The sequence below is a fragment of the Chinchilla lanigera genome, unplaced genomic scaffold, assembly GCF_000276665.1.
Source record: "Chinchilla lanigera isolate Chin_1 unplaced genomic scaffold, ChiLan1.0 scaffold00166, whole genome shotgun sequence".
In the NCBI taxonomy this organism is placed as follows: Eukaryota; Metazoa; Chordata; class Mammalia; order Rodentia; family Chinchillidae; genus Chinchilla; species Chinchilla lanigera.
This window is the reverse complement of record NW_004955567.1, coordinates 661333-682852: the sequence shown is the minus strand read 5'-3', so window position 1 is coordinate 682852 and position 21520 is coordinate 661333. Positions and strand designations below refer to the sequence as shown.

At 59.6% G+C, this 21520-nt stretch overlaps 1 protein-coding gene across 1 annotated transcript in view; it reads left to right on the top strand.

The window, feature by feature from the left end:
- Nucleotides 1-13520, top strand: part of Epn1 (epsin 1) — a gene marked incomplete in the record, with an annotated part of 13951 nt that extends 431 nt beyond the window's left edge. Inside the window, 10 exon segments of the mRNA XM_005413292.2 lie at nucleotides 2645-2974; nucleotides 7487-7736; nucleotides 9125-9249; nucleotides 9537-9611; nucleotides 9920-10003; nucleotides 11004-11307; nucleotides 11549-11659; nucleotides 11754-11840; nucleotides 12617-12874; nucleotides 12960-13520. Coding sequence (XP_005413349.1) covers nucleotides 2747-2974; nucleotides 7487-7736; nucleotides 9125-9249; nucleotides 9537-9611; nucleotides 9920-10003; nucleotides 11004-11307; nucleotides 11549-11659; nucleotides 11754-11840; nucleotides 12617-12874; nucleotides 12960-13168 — 1731 coding nt within the window.
- Between the last annotated feature and the right edge of the window lie 8000 nt (nucleotides 13521-21520).

Below are 21520 nucleotides of genomic sequence, written 5' to 3'. Positions count from 1 at the left end.
CGGCGGGGCCTGGGCCCGGCATCGCTGCTTCTCAGCTGGTCGCGGTCGCGGGTGTCGGCCTTTGTGCCTCTGCGCCCGGCCGAGCCTCCCGGTCCGGACCTGTCCGCGGGCGCCGTGAGCGCGGCTCGGGGCTGCGGGCGTCCGGGGCTCTTGCCGTCCCTGCCCCGCTTCTGCGGCTGCCTGTCCGGGTCTGGCTGCGTTTTCCGGGCTGCTGCCCCCGCCCGAGGGCAGCGCTGTGCCCCGTCTTCACGTCTGGCGCTGGTCCTCCTCGCTGGGCTTCTGGTCCCCGCGTCCCTTCCCGCGGACGTCTGCCGGTGTCCGCTCCGCGCCCTCCTCCCGGGTTCGGGGTCTCCGCGAGGAGTTGCGCCCTGGCCCGGGCACAGGCCGCTGCCCGCGGGGCCCGGGGGCGGGCGCCGTGTTTCCTGGCCTCGGGTTCCTGCCTTTGACGTGGAAGTGCTCGCACTTCCTTCCCCGCGGGCCGCTTCCCCCCGGTGAGGTGCTCCTGGAGTGCCTGGGTGTCTGGCGGGGGTGCAGTCGGGCTCTGGTTTTCATGGCTTCGAGATTTTGCTTCCTTCAAACGTTGGATACTGATCACTTGAGTTCCGCTTGGAGAAGATCAATTTAATTTGAAAACCAGTAAGTCTTGGCTTTGGTGTGTCCGTGGCGTATTTTTTCTAGCACTTGAAGTAAGTACGTGGTATTAAGACAGGGCGTCTTGGGATGCCGCTCTCCGAAGTGTGGTTTTCCGCGGATAATCATAGCAGGCGGGGTTGCTGAGTGCCTGCTATCTGTGGGCGCAGGGCCAGGCCCTCTGTGTACCAGGGTGTTTAATCAGCAAGCCTACCGGGTCGGAGTTGCCTTTCCTGTCAGAGTTAAGGCGGTTTCTTTTTGGAATCCCAAGGAGGCTTTGCGGGTGTCTGATGCGGAGGCCAGGAGGGGTGCCTAAACATTGTGTTCTTTTCCAGTGTGTCCCGTGTTTCTTGTTTCTTATTTCTCAGTCTCGGTTGGTTTTGTTTTTGTTTTTGTCTTTTTCTCGTTGGTTGGTTGGTTGGCTTTTTTCCTGTTGTTTCAAGGCCTGCGTCTTTCAGTCCTCACCTGACCATCTTCCCATGTTTCTGTAGGTGCTGGTCTCACTGGGCCGCCCCCTCTCCCCAGCTTTCTCTGTGACTTGCCTCTCCTCTCCTCGTTCCTTTTCTTGTCACTGTTTTTCCCTTTACTTGTGACAGTGTTTTTTTGTCGTAGTGCATCTTACTTGGCCCGCCTGGGGACCATGGCTGCTCGCTCTCACCTGGTAACATCTGAGTTGAAGGCAGCAGCGGCGGACTCTGTCCTTCACCCCTCTTTTCCCAGGCTTGGGTTTTGGAAGGGCTCAGTAAATCTCCCTCCACACTTTCTTGGTGAGGCTGGGACAGGCGATCAGATCTTCACCCGGCTGCTTCAGTTGTGAGGCGTGTGTCCCTAGGGGTGGGCTGTAACTTCTGTGCCTCCTTCTCGTAGACCTCCAATCGTCCTTGTGTGAAGTACTCAGAAGGTGCTAGCTTGAGATAGGAGCTGTGGGGGAGCGCCGACTGGATCCTCATTTGTTTGATCCCCGCCATTCTGTTTCTTTGTTGTTGGTGTCAGCAGAAGTTAATTTAGGTTAATTTAAAAGTGTAAGTTTTGAAGAGTTCGAGTGTGTCTTGGGTGGCAGCTGCCATACCACTCCAGGGGTGACCTTGAGGGAGCCTCTGTTTGGCCTCCAGAGCCAGTGTTAAGTGAGGTAGTGTAGTCTGCTGCCTGGTGGGGACGCTTCCCTGGGGCTATCACATTCCTTATCTCCTCCCTGCCTGTGGGCTCCAGAGTCCCTGGGCGTCCCCCGGCTCCCACTGCTGTGTGACTGCTCCCTGACTCCCTGCCGTCTCTTCAGTGCCTTCACTGGCTCGCTGCCCCCCCCCAGCCCCTCCCCCTCCGTGTCCCATGGAGTCTTTCTGCTGGCCTGCCTTCTCTTCCTGCAGCAATTCCTCGAGTGGCTTTTCTGGGCCAGCTGCTCCATGGGAAGAAGCTGTGTCCAGACAAATGGGGTTCCTGCTCTCAAGGGGCTGTGGGTTAGCCTTAGCTATAGAATCAGACGTGAGCCTGAAATCATGAGGGTGACGGAGTCTGCTGATGAGGCCCCCGGAGGCTGAGTGTGGTGCTGCTGGGAAGTTGGGCAGTCGGACTCCCTGGGGGAGAAGTAGGAAGAGTGCGCCCTGGGGGTGGGCAGTCCTGTGACGTGGCTGGCCAGCCCTCAGCCGGTCCCCTGTGTGCCAGGTCCTCAGGTGCCTGGATTCCTGAGACAGAGAAAAAGCTGGGGCTGGCTATGGTTGGTCCAGCTAAGGAGTAGCTGAGTTGGGGTGGGGACCTTGGTGTGACACGTCTGCCTGTGCCACTGCCTGCTCTGCCTCACTGAGCAGAAGCCTGAGCAGGAAGGGGCCAAGCACATTTGAGGAACTGAAAGGTGGACGGAGTAGTTTTCAGATGGAGGTTAACAAGGGACAGCGCCTTCCAGGCCACAGTCCGCATCTTGTCCTCGCCCTGGAGGGCCGGTAGGGAGTCTCCACCAGGGTGGCTCAGGCTCGGGCTGGCCTGCGTCTCCTTTGTTTCCAAAGACCTTCTCTCCCCTCAGATGTGGTGATCTGCCAGTGCCTTGTGTGGCCGACCTCTGCGAATTGCCACCTTTGTCGACACCCCAGGGGGCCTGCGCCCCTCAGCTCCACCACCTGGCACCATGTCGACCTCGTCGCTCCGGCGCCAGATGAAGAACATCGTCCACAACTACTCGGAGGCAGAGATCAAGGTCCGAGAGGCCACAAGCAATGACCCCTGGGGCCCGTCCAGCTCCCTCATGTCAGAGATCGCCGACCTCACCTACAACGTGGTGGCCTTCTCGGAAATCATGAGCATGATCTGGAAGCGGCTCAATGACCACGGCAAGAACTGGCGGCATGTCTACAAGGTGAGCGCTGGGCGGGCTGCGCTGTTGCAGTCAGGGGCCCTGCACTCCTGTGAAGAGTGTCAAAGGCGAGGGATAGCGTCACCCCGTGCTCTGCAGGCCCCTGCACTCACCAAGTCCGAGGATGTGTGGCTCCGGTCTCCTGTGTGCCTTAGATCAGTGATGGTGAGCGTTTTAGAGATGAGTGCCCGGAACCCACTGATTGATCGCAAAGCACCAATGCTGCAGTTAATCCTGAGTGCTAAGGCTCTAGCTTAGAAAGAAACCACTGATACGTTAGTATCTTTTGTCTTAAATGAAACAACTAACACGCAGGTTACAGGTTCCAGAGTACCTGATGCAGCAAATTTGCCGTGGAAGGTGTTCCGGGGCACAGGATGGGAGGTCTGCGGTGTGGATGGAGCTCTCTGTCCCAGCTGATTTGGTCCACGGGGGTGGAGTCTTCCGGAGCTGGGCTGAGTTGGGAGGGAAGTAGACTGGGTTAGTTTCGAGGCTTGGAATGAGCGGTGCTTTGGCAGGATTCGCTTCCGTGGGGGCTTCCAGGGTCCTCGCCTGTCCCTCTGTGCCCAGGTACTTGTCTCCTCTCCTCCTGACAGCGGAGTCCCTGCTCCTGCAGGCTGCGGGCGCTCTCCACGTCCTGCGGCAGGCACAGGCGCTGTGACAAAGGCTGTGCCCCGAGGGCTGCTGGAGACAGGAGTGCGCTGCTGGCCGGGGGTCGGACACGGACAGCGCATGCTGCCTGCGCGTCACGCTGCCGTGGGCGCTGAGGGCGCAGGACTGGCGAGGCTCGGACTGTTGATTAAACAGTAGCTCCAGCGGGTGTAAATCAGGCCCCATTCAGAGGAAAGCGAGGCTTCCCTCAGGATGCTGCCGCCGCCTTCCCTCACAGCTGCGGGGCGCTGCGTGTGTGTGGTCGTCTGCTCCACCCGTTCCCCGTGATGGTTTTGTCCAGGCGCTCTGCAGTGTTTCGCTTTTCCACAGGAGGCTGCCTGGGACGTCCTCGTGTGCTCGCCGCTCTCTGGGGCGGTGTGGGGTCTGGTGAATGAGGCAGGAGCCCCACGGTGTGGTGTGTGCCAGCGGAAGGCGGCTGTCTAGGACTCGTCTGTGGGCCCGGCCGGCGCGCCCCTTGCTTGCTGTCCCTGCTCTGCTTGCAGAGTATCCGAGGGCTTAGGTTGGACGTCCCCATGGCGGGGCTCAGGGAGGCCCGCTCATCCAGCTCGGGCCGGGTGGGTGCTGCCGCCGCCGTTTCCCCTGGGTGTCAGCGGAGGGCCCGCTCTCCCCAGCTCCCAGTGCTGGCAGGTACTGGAGACTTCCTGCCAAGTTGAGGTGGTCCCCTTGTTCTGAAAAGGGCGACTGCAGCCAGAGACGGGCATCTCTTGCAAGCAGGGCAGGAGGCTGAGGCTGTTCGCTCCCGTCCCACACAGCAAGGTCGGGTCAAGGCCGGGCCGACTGAGCACAGCCAGAGTGGGTGCTGGTCACTCTCTGTGAAGGACTAGCTGTCCTTAGTCCTGCTGAGAGCTGGGAAGCCCTGGACGGGTGCCAGGCGGGGCCAGCAGGTGGAGTGGGAGTGTCCTGAGGAGGTTAGAACTTTGGACCAGGGGTCTGGGACAGAGGACACTGGGTGGCTGGTGGACAAGGTGGGAGTCCAGGGGTGTGCCGTGCTGGTGGCCGGGGTGGCACATGGCAGAGAGGTGGTAGACCTCTGGTGTCAGGTGGGCTTGGGCTGCTTCGGGGTGCTGGACAGGCCGTGCCAGGCTATATCTTGCATCCCATGTGTCCCTGGTTTCCTGTGGGTTGGCCCTGCGTGATAGTGTTGAGGACCCAACCCCTGTGCAATCTGGAGGCAGCTCCAGATGGGGAGGCCAGACGAGGCACGGGAGAGGCCGGGGTGCCATGGAGCAGGGGCTGTGCAGAGCCCTGTGGCCTCAGTCAGGGGAGGCTTCCTGGAAGAGGCCAGCAGGCTGTCATGAGGCCCAGCTGACTCTTCCAGCTCTGTTCCTTTAAAGAAATTTCGAAAGACAGGTTTACAGAGACGTAATTTGTCTACAGTGAAGTCTGTACTTTCTTACTACAGTCCTGTGGGTTCTGAGACGCACATTGTACGTGTCTTCTTCACAGGGCAGGCTGGGAGCACTTCACCCCCGCGCAGGTTCTCCCCGTGCTCTGGGCCCGCCTGGCAGCCCCACTCGGTCCCGTCCCTGCTGTCCTTAGCCCTGGGCCCGGCTGCGGCTGTGGGTGCTGCTCGCTCTATGCCGAGCGTGGCGTCGGGCGGGAGGGAGCTCTGCGTGGGCCTGAGGGACTGCCGCTGTGGAGGACCGGAGCAGGACCGTGTCCCATCTGGCTGTGCCCTGTGGAGCTTCACAGTCCCCTCTCGCAGTGCGTGTGGCAGCGACACAGCTTCGCGTCCTGTCCTCAGAGTTGCCCAGCAAGGAGGAGCTTTTCCTCCTTTCTCTTGATTTGCCAGGGGAGGAGGGGGCACCGAGGTAGCTCAGGGTTGCCTGTTCCTGTGGTGGAGCTGGAGCGCAGTCCCAGGAACCCTTTTGACCTTGGTTTTTCGCTCAATGTCTCCAAGGACTGCAGAGTCTCTGGTTTTATCTTAAAACAGGTCAGCAAACTACAGGCCATGGGCCAATCCCGTGTTCTGCTTGCTTTTGTAAATAAAGTTTTATTGGAACACAGCCAGGCTGAATAGTGGAAGCAGAGACTGTGTGGTCTGAAAAACTAAAATACTTATCATGGGGCCCGTTATGGACAGTGTGCTGATCTGTTTTAAACGTTGCCTGTGATATGCCAGGATGTCCTTGATAAAGCTGAAGAGTGAACAGGGACCACCGGCTTCTCTGCTTGCCCAGTTTTAAAATAAGTATTTAGGTTTTCATTGAGGGGTGGCCGGACCAGCACGCCTAAAACGGCACGGCCGGGGGCGCCCCTTGGAGCCCTCACCCCGAGTGTGAGTGGGGTGCCCCTGGGATGCCCGTCTCCACTGCAGGTCTGGGCATCTGTGGGCAGGTCCACATGGTGCTGTCGGTGGGCTCTGGCTCTGGCTGCTCTGCTCCCCTCGCAGCGTTGGCCTGGGTGGCGCAGGTGGCAGCTGCTTGCTGCCGCCTTCTCTCCCTGCTGCGTTGACGGCAGTGTGTGCCGACTCACGGACTCGCTGGCCTGTGGATGGTGTTGGCCTATTTCCAGGTTCACTTTAACTGCAACTCCAAAGTCCGGAGCACTCTGACAACAAAACTTTTGCATGATCCATCTGGCGCCAAGCCCGTGCGTGAAGGCAGGGTTACGGGGCGGCCCATTGTGCGCGCGACTCTGGCCCCCTTTTGCGTGCACCAGCGCTCACGTGGGGCCCGCCACTGCCTCTCCTGGGGTGTGACGTGCATGGAAATGGCTTTGCTTTTTCTGTCTCCTCCCATGTGGAAGCCCTTGCAGGGCCATTTAAAGTCCAGTCCCAGGCTCTGGTGCAGTGCTCCGGACACACGGACGAGAACCTTACCAAGCCCAATTGGGTGCAGCTCGTGCTTCCTGCTTTGGGAGGGTGGGGAGGGTGGGGGCTAAGCAGCCACAGCGTTTCCTGCAGACCTCACTGTAGAATCTGGCCTGGTGCAGTGGCCGCTGCTCAGCCCCTGGGGAGCCCTGCCTTTCTCTGGGAATGCCTGGGGGCCCAGGGATGTTCTTAATTCCAGCCCATAGCAGAGGGGAGTTGTGTGCTTGTTACAGCGGCGCTCCCTCCTCCTGTCCTCTCGCTCATGGTGGTCGCGTGTCCCTGGCCCAGGTGGGCACCAGGCCCCTCGAGGCCACAGCTCCGCCTCGTCATCCTTGGACTCTCCGGTCTCAGTGTGAGCTGTGACTCAGGAGCGATGGTGTGTTGTAGACTTGGGGAACAGACCGAAGGCAGTGATTGGCCAGAGTAGCTGAGTGTGGCCCCATCACTCTGCGTTTCTGTGGGAAGGACATGAGAGTCCTCGTCATCCTTGGACTCTCCGGTCTCAGTGTGAGCTGTGACTCAGGAGTGATGGTGTGTTGTAGACTTGGGGAACAGACCGCAGGCAGTGATTGGCCAGAGTAGCTGAGTGTGGCCCCATCACTCTGCGTTTCTGTGGGAAGGACATGAGCAGGCTTGGTGGCAGTTGTCCTGGCCTCTTGGTGGTTTGCTGAGATGGCAGAGCTCCTGTGCTGGCTGTCTACCCTCTCGGAGTGATGGTCTAGCCACATCTGGGCCACTCGTGGTGCTGGCGACCCCACCTCTGTCTAGAGGCAGAGGTGAAGCCCATGCCCACCGAGTGGCCACATGCTTGCCTCCTCGCCTGGTGACTGTGCCCCCGGTCTTTCTGGGGTTCACCTGTTCTGGATACTTCTTATCCAAGGGATGCACCCTATGGCCTTCCACATCAGAGTCTCTGAGCATCGTGTGGCTATGGCTGGGTGGAGCCTCACTGGACAGGATTGAGTGGGTGGTGGCTTTGGACCCCGACAGCGGCCCAGGCAGGCCAAGTGACGGGTGTGTCCCCACCGCAGGCCATGACACTGATGGAGTACCTCATCAAGACGGGCTCGGAGCGCGTGTCGCAGCAGTGCAAGGAGAACATGTACGCTGTGCAGACGCTGAAGGACTTCCAGTACGTGGACCGCGACGGCAAGGACCAGGGCGTGAACGTGCGGGAGAAGGCCAAGCAGCTGGTGGCCCTGCTGCGGGACGAGGACCGGCTGCGGGAGGAGCGAGCCCATGCGCTCAAGACCAAGGAGAAGCTGGCCCAGACGGCCACAGGTGAGGTCCTTCCTGCCACCTGGCAGCCCTGCAGCCCTGCTCTCCTGCCCTTGCCCACATCGTGGTCCGCAGCTTCTCTGTGGGCTTGGGTGTGGGGCCTCCCTTGGCACTGCTCGGCCCACCCGGTGTGTGGCCTCGGGGAGCTGCAGGCGCCGGCCTTGGCATCTGGATTCCAAGGGCTGTTGATGTTCTTAGAGCTGGGGGTGGCAGCTGTGTTTGGAAAGAGTGTCAGCAGAGGCAGGAGCCCACTCTGCACGGCCTCGGTCTGTCTGGAAGCCTCTGTCATCCGGACAGGCCTGCAGGTCAGACTGCACAGGGCTCTCCGCCTGTTAGGCTAGGGACTGGTGGTGGGAGGGGAGCTGTGCAGTCAGGCTGGGGTGCGGTCAGGTGAAGTGGGGGGCTGTGACACCAGAGGCTCTGCCGGATACTGGCTGCTTCAGTGCAGCACGTTCGGGGGCACTGCTGGCTCCCACGTGGAGACCAGACCCAGCGGGCGGTGTGTGGGCCTCCTGCCCGGTTTCAGGGGAGCTCCTGTATCAGTTGAAGACCCGGAGCAGAAGCTGTCAGTGGGTCAGCGGCAGGCTCCCCCCACTGCACGAGTGAGCTGGCACGCTCCTCCTGCAGCCCCTGAACTGATCCATGTCTGGTTTTATGGGGCTTAATGCTTTTCTATTCTGTTTCTTCCCCAACTGTTTAAAATGCAAACACAGGCCTTGGTCATGGGCTGTAGTCTGCTGACCCTTTTCCTAGAGCAAGCTGCCAGGAGCCACAGGAGTCCCACGGGGACAGGCACAGGGCCTTGAAGGGAGTTGTCATGGTCAGGGCCTCAAGGCTCATAATGGGGTGTAAGTCCCGACACTTGCTTGCTGGGGACACTACCCTGGTGTGGCCCGGTGCTGGACTGACTGGGCACAGCTGGGGACCTGGGGAGGTAGGTGGGGGGACAGGAGCCAGGGAGCCAGGGCGTGGGGAGGTGGGGCAGGGCCCAGGCAGTGCAGGGTGTCCTTTGGGGGTGCTGCCAAAATGTGCTGGCTGCAGAGGCGGTCTCCCTCCTGCTGGCCCCAGAGGCGGCCTGGTCTCACGGACCTGCCGTCCCTTCTCTGGGCTGGACCCGAGGGGCTCTTTGTCCACCCTGTCCCTTCTGGTGGAGCCTGAGTCTCACAGCCTGGGTGGATGCTGTCCCCCCGCTGCCGGAGCCCAGCCCCCTGGACCGTGCCTGCTGCCCCTACAGGGAGGGCTCGGTGCTGGCCTGAGCGGGCGAGCCCATGCCGATGGAGGCCTCTCCTGCCGCTAAGTGGGGCTGCCCTGTGTCCCTGCGGCAGGACGCCGCCCCGCCCAGGCCTGGCCAGGATGCCGTTTTCCATCTCACCTCTCCCTTCACCCCCCAGCCTCCTCGGCAGCCGTGGGCTCCGGGCCGCCACCCGAGGCGGAGCAGGCGTGGCCGCAGAGCAGCGGGGAGGAGGAGCTGCAGTTGCAGCTGGCCCTGGCCATGAGCAAGGAGGAGGCGGACCAGGTACCGCGCGGGCTCAGCTCGCTCCTGCCTCCTGTCTCCACGCGCCACGCCTCGTTCACTTGTCTCCACTCCGCCTCTGCCCTGCTGTCCTGCCCTGCCCCCCCGCCCTGCCGGCCCTTTCCGTGTGGGCGCACGGCCCGCGCGTCAGCCCTGTGGCGCCTCTCTCCCTCTCCCCGCTTCTCTCTCTCGCTCTCTCGCTCTGTCTCTCGCTCTCACACTCTCGCTCTCACCTGCCTCCGCTGGGCTCCGGCTGACTCTCCCCTGCCCCTCACACTCTCTTCCCCCAGCCGCCGTCCTGCGGCCCCGAGGATGACGTCCAGCTCCAGCTGGCCCTTAGTTTGAGCCGAGAGGAGCACGATAAGGTCAGCGTGGCCGCCCTGCTGTCCCTTCCCTCACGCAGGGTCTGCAACCCCGCCCTCAGTGCCCAGAGTTGCTGGAGCTGCCGGGGGGGCAGCCACGCCCACAGCCGCCTGCTCTGCGGCCCTCCCTCCCAGCGCCCGTTGCCCACCCCTGCCTCCCACCCAGCGTGGCCCTTGGCATCCCCATCTCATCCGTCCGGTTCACGCGCATCTCATCCGAGTGTCGGTCGCTGTGGCTGGGGGCCGGTGGTGGGGCTGCGCAGGTGCCCTGGCGCTGTGCTCAGGCCGCGCCGCTGCTTCTGGCCCTGCAGGAGGAGCGCATCCGGCGTGGGGACGACCTGAGGCTGCAGATGGCCATTGAGGAGAGCAAGCGGGAGACGGGGGGCAAGGAGGAGGTGAGGGGACTCCCTGCCGGCTGGGGGCCGCACGGCGTGGGAGCAGCCAGAGCCAGAGCCCCGTGCCCACCCTGTGTCCAGGTGCCCCGGGGCTGCCGTGCTGGGCACCGAAGTCGCCTCCACCCCTCTGTGGCAGGCGCTGCCACACCCCAGCTTCGTGCCACGCTTCACGGTGGCTCGGCCTCAGGCAGTGCCGTCTGTCCTGTCGGCACAGCTTACCCGTGGCTGGCTGCGCTGCGGCCCGCACGAGGCCCTGGGCATCTTGGTGATATGGGGCAGGCAGGCCTGAGGCTGGAGGTGTGGGGATGCTGGGAGCCACAGCTGTTGACCACTGAGGCTGGCTTGCTTTTTTTTTTTTCAAAATTTGTGGTACCAAGTGTGGACCCCAGGGTCTTCACCCTGAACTATATCCTCAGCCGTTTGTTAGTGTTTGCTTCGAGACTGGTTCTAAGTTGCCCAGGTGCAGCTTGAGCTTTCAGTCTTCCTGCCTCAGCCTCCTGAGTGCTGTGATTACAGGCCTGTGCCACCACGTTGGCTGCAGAGTTTTCTCAGTGAGCAGTGGCTGTGCTGCTCCCCGGGAAGGGTGTGGCTCTCTGCCCCATAGTGCTGACTGGGCCAAGTGTGGTGTGGGCATCTGGAGTCGTAGAGACAGGGCTGGTGCACACGTCTGTCCTGTGTCAGGGTCACGCCTGACGGTGTGCCCTCCCGAGCCCGGGGGCGGGGGCGGGGCCCGCTGAGGCGCTGCAGCCATCCAGGTTGGGTGAGGAGGCCTGGAGGTCAGGGCCGTCGGTGCGTCTGGGTGGGTGGCTTGGAGGCTGCTGGTGCTGGGCGGTGGATGCGGGGCTGGGCTAAGGAGGCAGGTGGAGGTGGGCCAATGCCTGGAGGCAGGGCAGAGGCCCTGTGGTGTCCGCTTTCCCAGGCCCTGGCCCAGCCCTGCGTGGCCGTGCTGGTGCCGGTGGTTGTCTCCAGGATGTCCTAATGCCGCTCCTCTCTCCCGCAGTCGTCCCTCATGGACCTTGCTGACGTCTTCTCAGCCCCGGCTCCTGCACCAGCTTCAGACCCCTGGGCAGGCCCGGCGCCCATGGCTGTTGCTGTCCCTGCAGCTGCCCCCGCCTCAGACCCCTGGGGGGCCCCCACTGTCCCTCCTGCTGCTGACCCCTGGGGCGGTCCGGCCCCCACACCGGCCTCTGGGGACCCCTGGAGGCCTGCTGCCCCCACGGGGCCCTCAGTGGACCCATGGGGAGGGACCCCAGCCCCTGCAGCCGGAGAGGGGCCCCCTCCGGACCCGTGGGGAGGCTCTGAGGGTGAGTCATCCCTGCCCTGCTGTCGCCCTGTGCCAGGGCTGGGGGAAGCGGGCTGCGTGGGCACTGTGCGGTCAGATGCGATACCAGGGGCCAGGGACCCTGGGGGCAGAGCCCTGAGTGTGGCCTGGGCCTCTGGGGGCTCAGGCTGTGGTGGGGCGGGGCCCATACGCAGCTGGCTGGGGGCCTCTCAGCTACCTGAGCTGGACAGACTGCCAGCCCCTCACACTTCTTCCTCACCCAGGTGGGGCCTCTGTCAGCGGACCCCCAGCTTCTGATCCGTGGGCGCCGGCACCAGCCTTCTCGGACCCCTGGGGAGGGTCACCCGCCAAACCCAGCACCAATGGCACTGCAGGTACTGATGGTGGAAGAGGGCTGGGCCGAGGGTCCTGGTTCCTGGGGGGGCCCGGTGGCCTGGCGGGCACTGAGTGGGCACCTTGGCCCCACAGCAGTCGCGGGCTTTGACACCGAGCCTGATGAGTTCTCAGACTTTGACCGACTCCGCACAGCCCTGCCGGCTTCGGGGAGCAGCACGGGTGAGCCCCAACCACGCCCCCAGGGATGGCCCCAGGGTCCATGTGAGAGGTCAATGGGCTGGGGTGAGGCAGACCGTGGCGTGGAGCAGTTCAGACGTGGGGAAAGGCTGCTGAAGTGGCTCTGAGACCGCCACCAGCATCACCACTCACCCTCTGGCCTTGGGTCCCCTGCTGGTAGGAGGGAAGTGCGGACAGCACCAATGTGCCGCCCTCTGCCGCAGCCTGGCCTCTCCGCTCAGGCTGCCTGGTGCCCTTGGGCCCCTTGGCAGCCGTATGGCTCCACTGTTGGTCGCGTTTGTGCTTTGGTAAATTGTCCCGGGTCAGGCAGACTCCTGTTGGAGCAGTGACAGTGTGGACGCAGGTTCCCGTGCCCCAAGGGTGAAAGTGCCCTGTGCTCCCCTCCCCCTCTGCTGCCCGAAGCTTAGACCCGCGGTGTGCCCTGCAGTTTCCGTGCTTCTCAGCCTCCCTACAGATGTGTGCGTTTTCAACCTTAGACTTTCCCATCTGCTAAAAGGTCAGAGCCCGTCGGCCCGCTGGGACCCTGGGCCTGGGCCGTGTCTCCTGCAGTCCTCTAGGACCTTGTGCCAGTGAGCTGCTCGGGGGCTCTTGGAGACTGCAGTGTCTGCCTGCGCTGCCCTCAGCACCTGGCCTCATTGTTCTGCTCGGCAGTGGCACCTGGGTCCCACATGCCCACAGCCTGGGGGCCACCCCGCCCGCCTGTGCCCTGCACCTGGTGGCCCTGCTGTCTGACCCCGGCATCGTCCCGCTCCTTCCAGGTGAGCTGGAGTTGCTAGCAGGAGAGGTGCCTGCCTGCAGCCCAGGGGCCTTTGACATGAGCGGGGTTGGGGGCTCCCTGGCCGAGGCTGTGGGGAGCCCCCCACCCGCAGCCACCCCGGCCCCTACGCCCCCCACGCGGAAGACCCCGGAGTCGTTCCTGGGCCCCAACGCGGCCCTCGTGGACCTGGACTCCCTGGTGAGCCGGCCGGGCCCCGCGCCGCCAGGAGCCAAGGCCTCCAACCCCTTCCTGCCGAGCGGTGAGCTGGGGAGCAGGCGGCCCCTGCCCGTGGGCGCATCCCCACGGCGCGCGCGCTTAGTGCTTCCCGCCTTCTCTCCCTGCAGGAGCCCCGGCCACCGGCCCCTCCATCACCAACCCCTTCCAGCCCGCACCCCCAGCGACGCTCACCCTGAATCAGCTCCGCCTCAGTCCTGTGCCCCCTGTCCCTGGGGCGCCGCCCACCTACATCTCTCCCCTTGGCGGGGGCCCAGGCCTGCCACCCATGATGCCCCCCGGCCCTCCGGCGCCTAACACTAACCCCTTCCTTCTATAATCCGGGAGGGAGGGCCCTGGCCCGGAGGCCTCCGATCCCGCCCCGGGAGACAGTGTTGTGAGTGCATGTGAAGCGGGCCGCCCCAGCGCCCGCCCCTCCCGGGCCCACTCACACTACGCCCTCTTCCCACGTCCCCGCCCACTCCCCGGAGAGACTGGACATGGGGGGCAGCTGAGGAGGACCCCTGTCCGTGGCATTATAAGGGGGAGGACAGTCGGGGTCCCCCACCCATTCCTCCTCCCTCCAGACTGCCCTCCCAATCAGTGTTTGAGCCTCATTTCCCTTCACACCCCTTGGTGAATCCTTGGTGATGATTTTGGCAACTTCGGGAATAAATGGCAATTCTCACGGGTGTGGCTCCCACGTCCCCTCGCTCACATGGCCCTCAGAAGCCAGAGCGGCACCGAGTTCCTGACTGAGTTCCCAGGGGAGACGAGGCTGGGGCCAAGGCCCCCAGACATTCCGGTGAGGGCCCCTGGGGGCGGGGTGGCCAGAAGACGCCAGGGTGAGCTCAGGGTGGCCGAGGAGGAAGACGCGGGCGCTGAGTAACTGAACGGTGCATTTAGTGCACACATGGCCGTCGCCTCGCCTGGGGCCACGTTGTGGTTGGGCCTTGCTGGCCGGGGCCACTGATGCGAGGCTTCCGCTTCGTGTGCCTCCCACGGGGGCCACGGCTGACCAGAACTGCTCCAGAGAGGGCTGCTGGTGTCCCCACACGCAGACAACGCCACCCTCTACAACCAGGCAGATGCTGGGGCCCCCCTGCCACCGTGTGCTCTGCGGCTGTCCCTCGAGCAGTAGCCTGCTGCCCCTGGCCAGGTTCTGACTCCCTGGTTTGCCCTCTCAGGTGCTGGCTGGGTGGGTGCCTGGCTGGTCAGCCCCACCTCGTGCCTCTCTGGGGGTGCTCGGGGCCCAAGGAGGTAACATGGTGGCAGCCCCCAGGCCGGTCAGGTGGGGCCAAGGGTATGTGACAGCCTGCACCTGGGTGTGGGACTGGGGACAGGAGGGGGTGTGAGCCTTAGTCTTGATGCGACGCGGGCCCCAGCTGGGTCCCAGCGCAGACTTCCTCTGGGGTGGCAGGTGCCGACCATTGGCCAGGGCTGTGGGGAGGGCTGTGGTGGGTGCGGTGTGCAGGGAGCAGTGGGGTCTATAGACGGAAGGGGCTGGGGACCAGGCAGCCCCATGGGCAGAGGTCAGCCGGTGGTCAGATGCTGTGGTGACTGGAGGGGGGGTGCGCGGGCTGGGTGGGAGGAGGTTCAGGGGCTGGCTTGCAGGGCAACTGCAGCTGGTGGTCAGGACTGCAAGGCAGGATCCCGCCTGGCCCGTGGGGCTGCCTCTGCCTCCCGGCAGCTGCCAGCCTTGCCCCGGGCTGTGTGGCAGGAGGAGCTGGGGCGCTGTACCGAGCTAGTGCCGTCCTGGGCACACCAGCTCCCTGGAGGGCTTCCACGTCTCCTGTTGGCCCTTCCTTTTGCTGGCGCTCCGGTGCAGTGAGGAGCGGCCCCTCGCTTCCTTGGGTCTCGGTTCTCAGGCCCTTGGTAAAATTCAGTGGAGACCCGCAGGCCGCCAGCGGTCAAGGTAGCACTCAGAGTAAGGTAGGTGGAGTCGCCTCCTGGAGACAGTGGGCAGGACCACGGAGACGTCTGCCCAAGTGCCGGCCTGCGTGGCTTCTTACTCATCCAAGGGTTACCCTTGGGGCCTGGGAGCGGGGTACTCAAGGTGCTTGCGAGCACTTCACTCAGAAGTCACTTGGGGACTGCAAAGTGTCGTCTCGTCTTCCTTTGCTGGTAGTGTTTCTGTGGGAGCTTTAGTTAGGTGAGAAACTTACAGATCACATTTAATTTACCCCAGGCCCAGCCCGGGGCGGGCGGGTCTTGGAAGGGTCCCTTCCTGACGGCGCTGGGCTGTGCACCTTGTTCTTACAGTGGACAGTCAGGAGGCCAGGTGTGCGGACGGCACCACGTGTGACCCTAAGACGTCACGGTGCCCTGTGGGTTGCTTCAGGTCGAGACCGAACAAACAGATCCCAAGTGTGTCTTGTCAGACACGTTTCCATGATTAACAGCATGTGTGCTACTTGCTGTCTTCTTATCCTCATGTCTGATGATATGCCTAATGACTGGATGTGTCTTCAGGTTTAACTTTTAGGGAAAAGTCTTTATGTTTCACCCATGTGATTATAGTATTAATACTTATAATTTCAGAGACTACTAATTACAGATTGGTCCTTAAATGTGCATTTAAAAAAAAATCGGTATATTTTAGCTGGGCATGGTGGCATATACCTGTAATCCCAGCACTCGGGAGGCTGAGACAGGAGGACCGCTGTGAGTTCAAGGCCAGCCTGGACTAAATAGTGAGACCCTGTCTCAAAAAAAAGTATTTTGGGGACCATGATAGTTACATTTGTTTTGGGGAATTGGCACATACATAGCCTATCTTCATCATTGTAATGTTTTACTTTCTCTGCCTCTCCTCACCCACCTTCTCCTGATCAAACTTTCTGATTTTTGGTGGTTCTGGGGACTGTGGGGCCTGCTGAGCAAGCATTCTGCTGCTGAGCTACACCCCACCCCTGAGAGGGTATTTTCAAGCTCACGGAGCTGCAGACAGCAGTGTCAGAGGGGCTGGAGCCGAAAGAGCTTCCCTTGAGTTTTGGGCCTGGACCAGCAGGGGGCGCGGAGACCTGGGTGGTGGGGCCAGCAGGGCTGTCGGGAGCCTCAGATCCTCACAGAGGGGTGCGGGGGCTCGGCAATGCCTTTCTCTGGCTGTGGGCCCCGCCTGACCTGCCCCCCACGCTCCCACCCGCTCTTCTCCCAGGCCCCTTTCTGACCCCACGCATGTGTGCGCCGGCCCACCCTCTCACTGTGTGCGTGTGTAGCTTGTGTTGCCCCCAAATCCACTGGGCGATGCTCTGCCCCTCAGAATGCCTGTGTTTGGAGGTAGGTCACCGAAGAGGTAAGCAAGGTAAAACGGGGCTGTCAGGGCAGGCTCTGCTCCAGTGAGATCCGTGCCTTTATAAAGAGACTAAGACGCAGGCAGGCGCAGGGACGACCCTGCGAAGACACGAGAAGCAGCAGCCGTGTGCAAGCCACAGCAAGGGGCCTCAGGCGAGCCAGTCCTGGGCACACCTTGATCATGGACTTCTGGTCTCCGGAACTGAGGGGAAATAAATTTACACTGTGAAATCACTCTATCTGTGGGACTTTGTTTTGGCAGTGCTGGTAAATGGATACAGCTATCCATGCTGTCTGTGAAGTGTGTGTGCACACGTATGCACACGCACACACTTGCCCTTTCTTGCCCTCTGTTGCACAAGCTCATACTCTCCCTCTTCAAGGCCCTGAGGTGTCATCAATCTGTATTCTTCTCCTGGGCAGGGGCTGGCCTGCCCTGCGTGGCCCTCTCAGCCTCCCAGGCCTACCTGAAGCCCTTCCCCGACGATGTGGAGGGCGGAAGGGGGCCCTGGCCCGCAGCTTCCCAGTCGGCATCTCTTTCGAGGCCAGGACTTGTGTGACCCATGGAGGGGCTGCATCACGACCTCTCCAGGCGTCCCCAGCTAACGTACATGTGTGTGTGGGAGACCTCAGCGAGGTCTGGCTTGCAAACGCGCTGCACACCTGGGCAGGCTTGCACATGTGCCACATACACCGCTTGGGGCTGAGGTCGGGAGCCTCACAGGCTGAGCATCACTGACAGACTTCTCGGGTGAACGCAGACCCCCAAGGAGCCAGTCTTCGAAAAAAAATTAGCATAGACATAGATAACTGCTCGTTGCTGGGACATGTGTCTTGTAGATTTGTTCAGTAAGCCTTTTTTCCTACCCATCAAAATGAGCTGGAGTCCTTTCCCGGTTTCTTACTCTCCTTTGTTAGGGGCCAGCCTGATCTTCATCAGCTCTGCAACCCACAGTCCCTTACCATTTTCTCTTACTTTCTAAGTAAAACCTTTTCTTTAGAAATAACATATCCAAAGGATTTCCATATGAAGCACAGGCCACGTTGGACAGTACAGGGCCTGGGCTTGAGTTAAGTACTCTACGGCCTTGAACTCTCCAGGCAGTCTCAGTCTGTCTGCAAGGATGGGAACAGTTGTTTTGAGAGAATAGAAACATCGGGTGCCTGACTTCAGCGAATGCCTGTGCTCAATGGGAGGGCTTTGAAAGCTGCCTTTCCCAGGTCTGTGGGCTGGGGCAGCTTGTGTGATTCCTTAGCTCAGAACGTCTGCATCCTGGGATTCGGCTGTAGTACCGTTCTTGGCTGGGGCTCTACCTCCTTGTCTTGGAGACCGGTCTCTGCAGCTGGGAGCTGGCCTTGATGTCCTCCTCAGCGTGGGACAACAGGGTACCCCAAGCCCTCCCTCGGATTCCTGCAGCGAGTCCACGCGTCAGAGGCAGCAGACACGCGCACTTTAGAGTTTTTTTCAGTATGATTAAAGCTGCTTGCACCTTTAACGTGTTTGGCCGTAGCCGCTGTCTGGGGAAGACGTGCAGACCGTGGAGTTTTGTGGGCGGAGTGAGCGCCAGTCCTTGGGGCCGCTCTCATTTTCATGTGCCCACTATTCCCAGTGACTAGTTTGAGGTTAGGAAGACATCAAAAACGTGACGAGTGGCTCTGAGCTGCTGGCAACCGAGGTGCTACAGCTGCAGTGAGGGACATGAGGCACCCCGAGTTTCAAGTTGGGGGTGCTGGAACCAGTACTCAAGCTGTCCCGCAGTGTAGCCAGCACCACGGGTGGCTGTTGAAAACCTGAACTGGGGCCTCTGTGAATGGAGTACTGTGGGTGCAAAATACTCAAGTTGGAAGCCGTGGCGAGGAAAATGTAAACTTTCTCGTTAACAGTTTTGCATTAACGTTATTTTGAGTTATGTATTGGAATGTTGTCTTTTGACATTGAAGTAAATTCACTTTATCCTGGCTATTAGAAAGCTCGTCATGACGTGTGGGTGATGTATTTCTGTGTGGGCAGTGCTGGCCTAGGCCCAGGAACCTTTCACCTCTCTCAGTTGAATCAACCTGAGCAAAAGCCCTGGCAGAAACCGAGCGGCTGGCTCAGGAGGGAAAAGCGCTCCATCACCGTGTCTGCCTGGGCGTCTTTCTTTCTTTCCTCACTGCTGGGACAAAGTACCTGACACCCACAGTTTAAATGAAGAGAGGTTTGTTTGGGCTGTCGGTCTATAGAGCTTTCGGCCCCCAGCCCCCGGCTCTGACGTCGGGCAGCATGGCCAGCGGGCACAGTACACGAGGCCCACTCACAGCACGGTGGGCAGGAAGCAGGGAGCAGCCGCGTGAGGAGGGAGGGAGAGGGGCCCTTCCAGCCACGCCCCCAGTGGCCCGCCTCACCCCACCAGGCTTCTCCCAACCCCACGTTTGCCCAAACGCCCCAGTGTACAAATCCAGTCGGCTCCCAAAGCCCCACCCATAGCGCGTGAGGCTTTGCGGAACATCTGGACATAAACTCTAACGCTGGGCCAGCTTTAATTTGACTCAGGATTGTAAAGACTCTGCCCCTTCTCCAGCCTGGGTGTCAGTCTCAGCCTGCCTCTCTGCCATCCTGTCAGATTTTAGGTAAATTCTGGCACATGAGGTTTTCTATGTTTGTGATATAAACACATTCATCATGGGGAGCTGGCACCTATGCATATCCCATGTTAGTCCTGTTTACTTCCCCTTCTGACTTGACTATGAAATTTATATTTCACTTCAAAATGTTCAGTTATGTTGCTCAGCGTTGGATGACTGACAGAGGATCAGGGTTTGAGGGTGGAAATACAAAATTGGGAGACGGCAGGGACTGGAGGGAGAGGTGGAGGGGCTTTGGTGACGTTCAGGGAGCTAGTCTCAGTCAGTCATTTCCACAGTAAGCCTTTGCTTCTGCGTGCTGGATGAAAAGAATTATATTTTGGGGAGCTAATCAGGATTGCAGTCTGGGAAAACACTGGTTGAAGCAACCTTGAAAATGCTCCCTGGGGGCTGGGGATTTAGCTCAGCGGCACAGCGCCTGCCTGGCAAGCGCAAAGTCGTGAGTTTGATTCCCGGTACCAGAAAAAAACAAACAAACAAAAAAAAGGTGCTCCCTGAATCCTCTTCTCACCCCTGGGCACCAGTCAGAGTCCCGGCGGCCAATTCTTTTTCTCACAAAGTTTTCCAGTGGCAAAGGGAACTGCACACAACTGTAAGTCCTGATGCACGGTTTATTACAAGTGCTGTGACTTGACATTTCTGCACTGATTTGGAGATACACGAACGTGCCAGGTATGCCTGCTGTGGTGGTGCACGCCTGTAATCCCAGCTTGGGAGGCTGAGGCAGGAGGATCATTTGCAAGCTTGAGGCCAGCCTGGGCTGTATAGTGAGTTCGAGACCAATCTGAACTACATAGTGAAACCCTGTCTCAAAAAAAGAAAAACAAACAAAAGTGTCATGTGTAATACAATATATGATGCTTTCACTTTTTTTAGTTTTAAAAAGAATTTAAAAAATAACAGAATAACAAAGGCAAAAACAAAACACAAAACAAATGATACAAGATTTCAAAACAAGATGATAAGAATTAATAATGGTTGTTATATTACATATTGTTATCTTCAATGAACTTGCTCAGATTACCAGATGTAAGAATGCAAGATTGATCAAACAATTAAAGAGAATAAAATAATAAATTAACATTAGAAATAATACAGAGCTGTCCCTCAGATAAAGGATTCCTATCTAGAACATATAAAGAATTAAAAACATCAGCCCCCAAAATTCAAAGACCCAACCCCAAAACGGGCGTCTGAGATGAATATACACTTCTCAGATGAAGAAATACAAATGGCAAATAAATACATGAAAAAATGTTCAACATCACTGGTCATTTGAGAAATGCAAATTAGAATAACACTGCTTTCACTTTTACACTGGTTCTTTTGTATGGGCAACCTCACTACCGAGCAATGTCAGGCAGGCAAGCTTATGGAAGCGGAACAGCTGCTGGCGGAGCGGGGAGCTCTGGCGGGACTTTCGGGGGCCGTTCTGCTCTTATGCACAGCGCCTTGGAAGCCTAGGTATCTGAGCTGCAGAGGGGAGGGGTGGCTTCCTCCTCTATTACCACTTCCGTCCCCTGCACCAGATGTGTCTGCTGGACTTTTCATCACAGTTATGTCTCAAATAGGTCATTTGCTCTGAGTTACTGGTACGGTAACTCTGTTTCCAGATGGTGATGTAAAGAGTCATAATGAGAAACTGTGGTAATTCTCTCTCTGTTCCTTTTTTTCTGATAATGGGGGTTGAATCTAAGGAGCAGTGAGCCACATCCTTAATCCTTTTTCAAATTTTGCTTTGAGACAGTCTTGCTGGGTTGACCACACTCTGCTTGACTTTGTGTTTTGTTTTTTTTTTCCCAGTACCAGGAATTGAACTCACAACCTTGCGCTTGCCAGGCAGGCGCTGTGCCACTGAGCTAAATCCCCAGCCCCTCTGCTTGACTTTATAATTCTCCTGTTCCAGCCTTCCAAGACACCAGGATTGCAGGTGTATGCTCCACCGGTGGTGATCGTATCTTCTTTGATTAGTTCTCCGTTTTCATCAAAATTTGTTAGCGGTAGATTGTACCTTTTAAAGCCTTAGAACGTTTTCACTCGTGGTTTTAAGTGGCAAGTCTTTCTGGACAGCGGTGTGGGTTCGTTTCTTGTCCTTCACACGCGCTGTGTCGGGTGGCCTGCTTATGAATTCCACATCAGCAGTGTCTTCAGCGTAGGCATCATGTTTCACAGTCTCACAGCTCCTTCTTGAGCTTTTATGGTGGAAGAACTTCAGAGTCGTTCTTAGGCCCGGGAGGCTGAACATTCCCAAGCAGAGAAGACCGCGGGGTTCTCTTTCCACGTGCTTTCGCATAAGAAGAGTTAACTGCAGTCGGCCACCCCATCCTCAGGATTAGTGTGTCGCTTTCTAGACATTCCACCCGGTGACATTAATCATTGCTTTGGGACTTGTTCTGCGCCAGGGACTCAGCCTTCAACTTCACTCAGAGTCCCGAAGACGGAGGGCAGAGCGGGCTCTGGAGTGTGCGCGCCCTGCTGCTGAGTCACGCTGAGTGGGCCCGCAGCGGCCCTTCCGTGGACAGTCCAGACTGCTGAGGCCATGGGCCCTGCAGCATTGTGTCTTGGGGAGCTGGTGTTCCTGTTGTCCTCAGAGCAATCTTGTGGGGGACGCTGGACTCCAAAAGAGCACGGGAAGCACAGTTATGCGGCAGAGTCCTTTGCAGTTTGACTGCAGTTCCGCTTGCTTGTCCTGCTTTTGCATCTTCGTGCATCAAGAGCCCGGAGGTCTTCCTGGGAAGGGTCGTAACAGCCAGGGGTGGGCGTCTTCAGACAG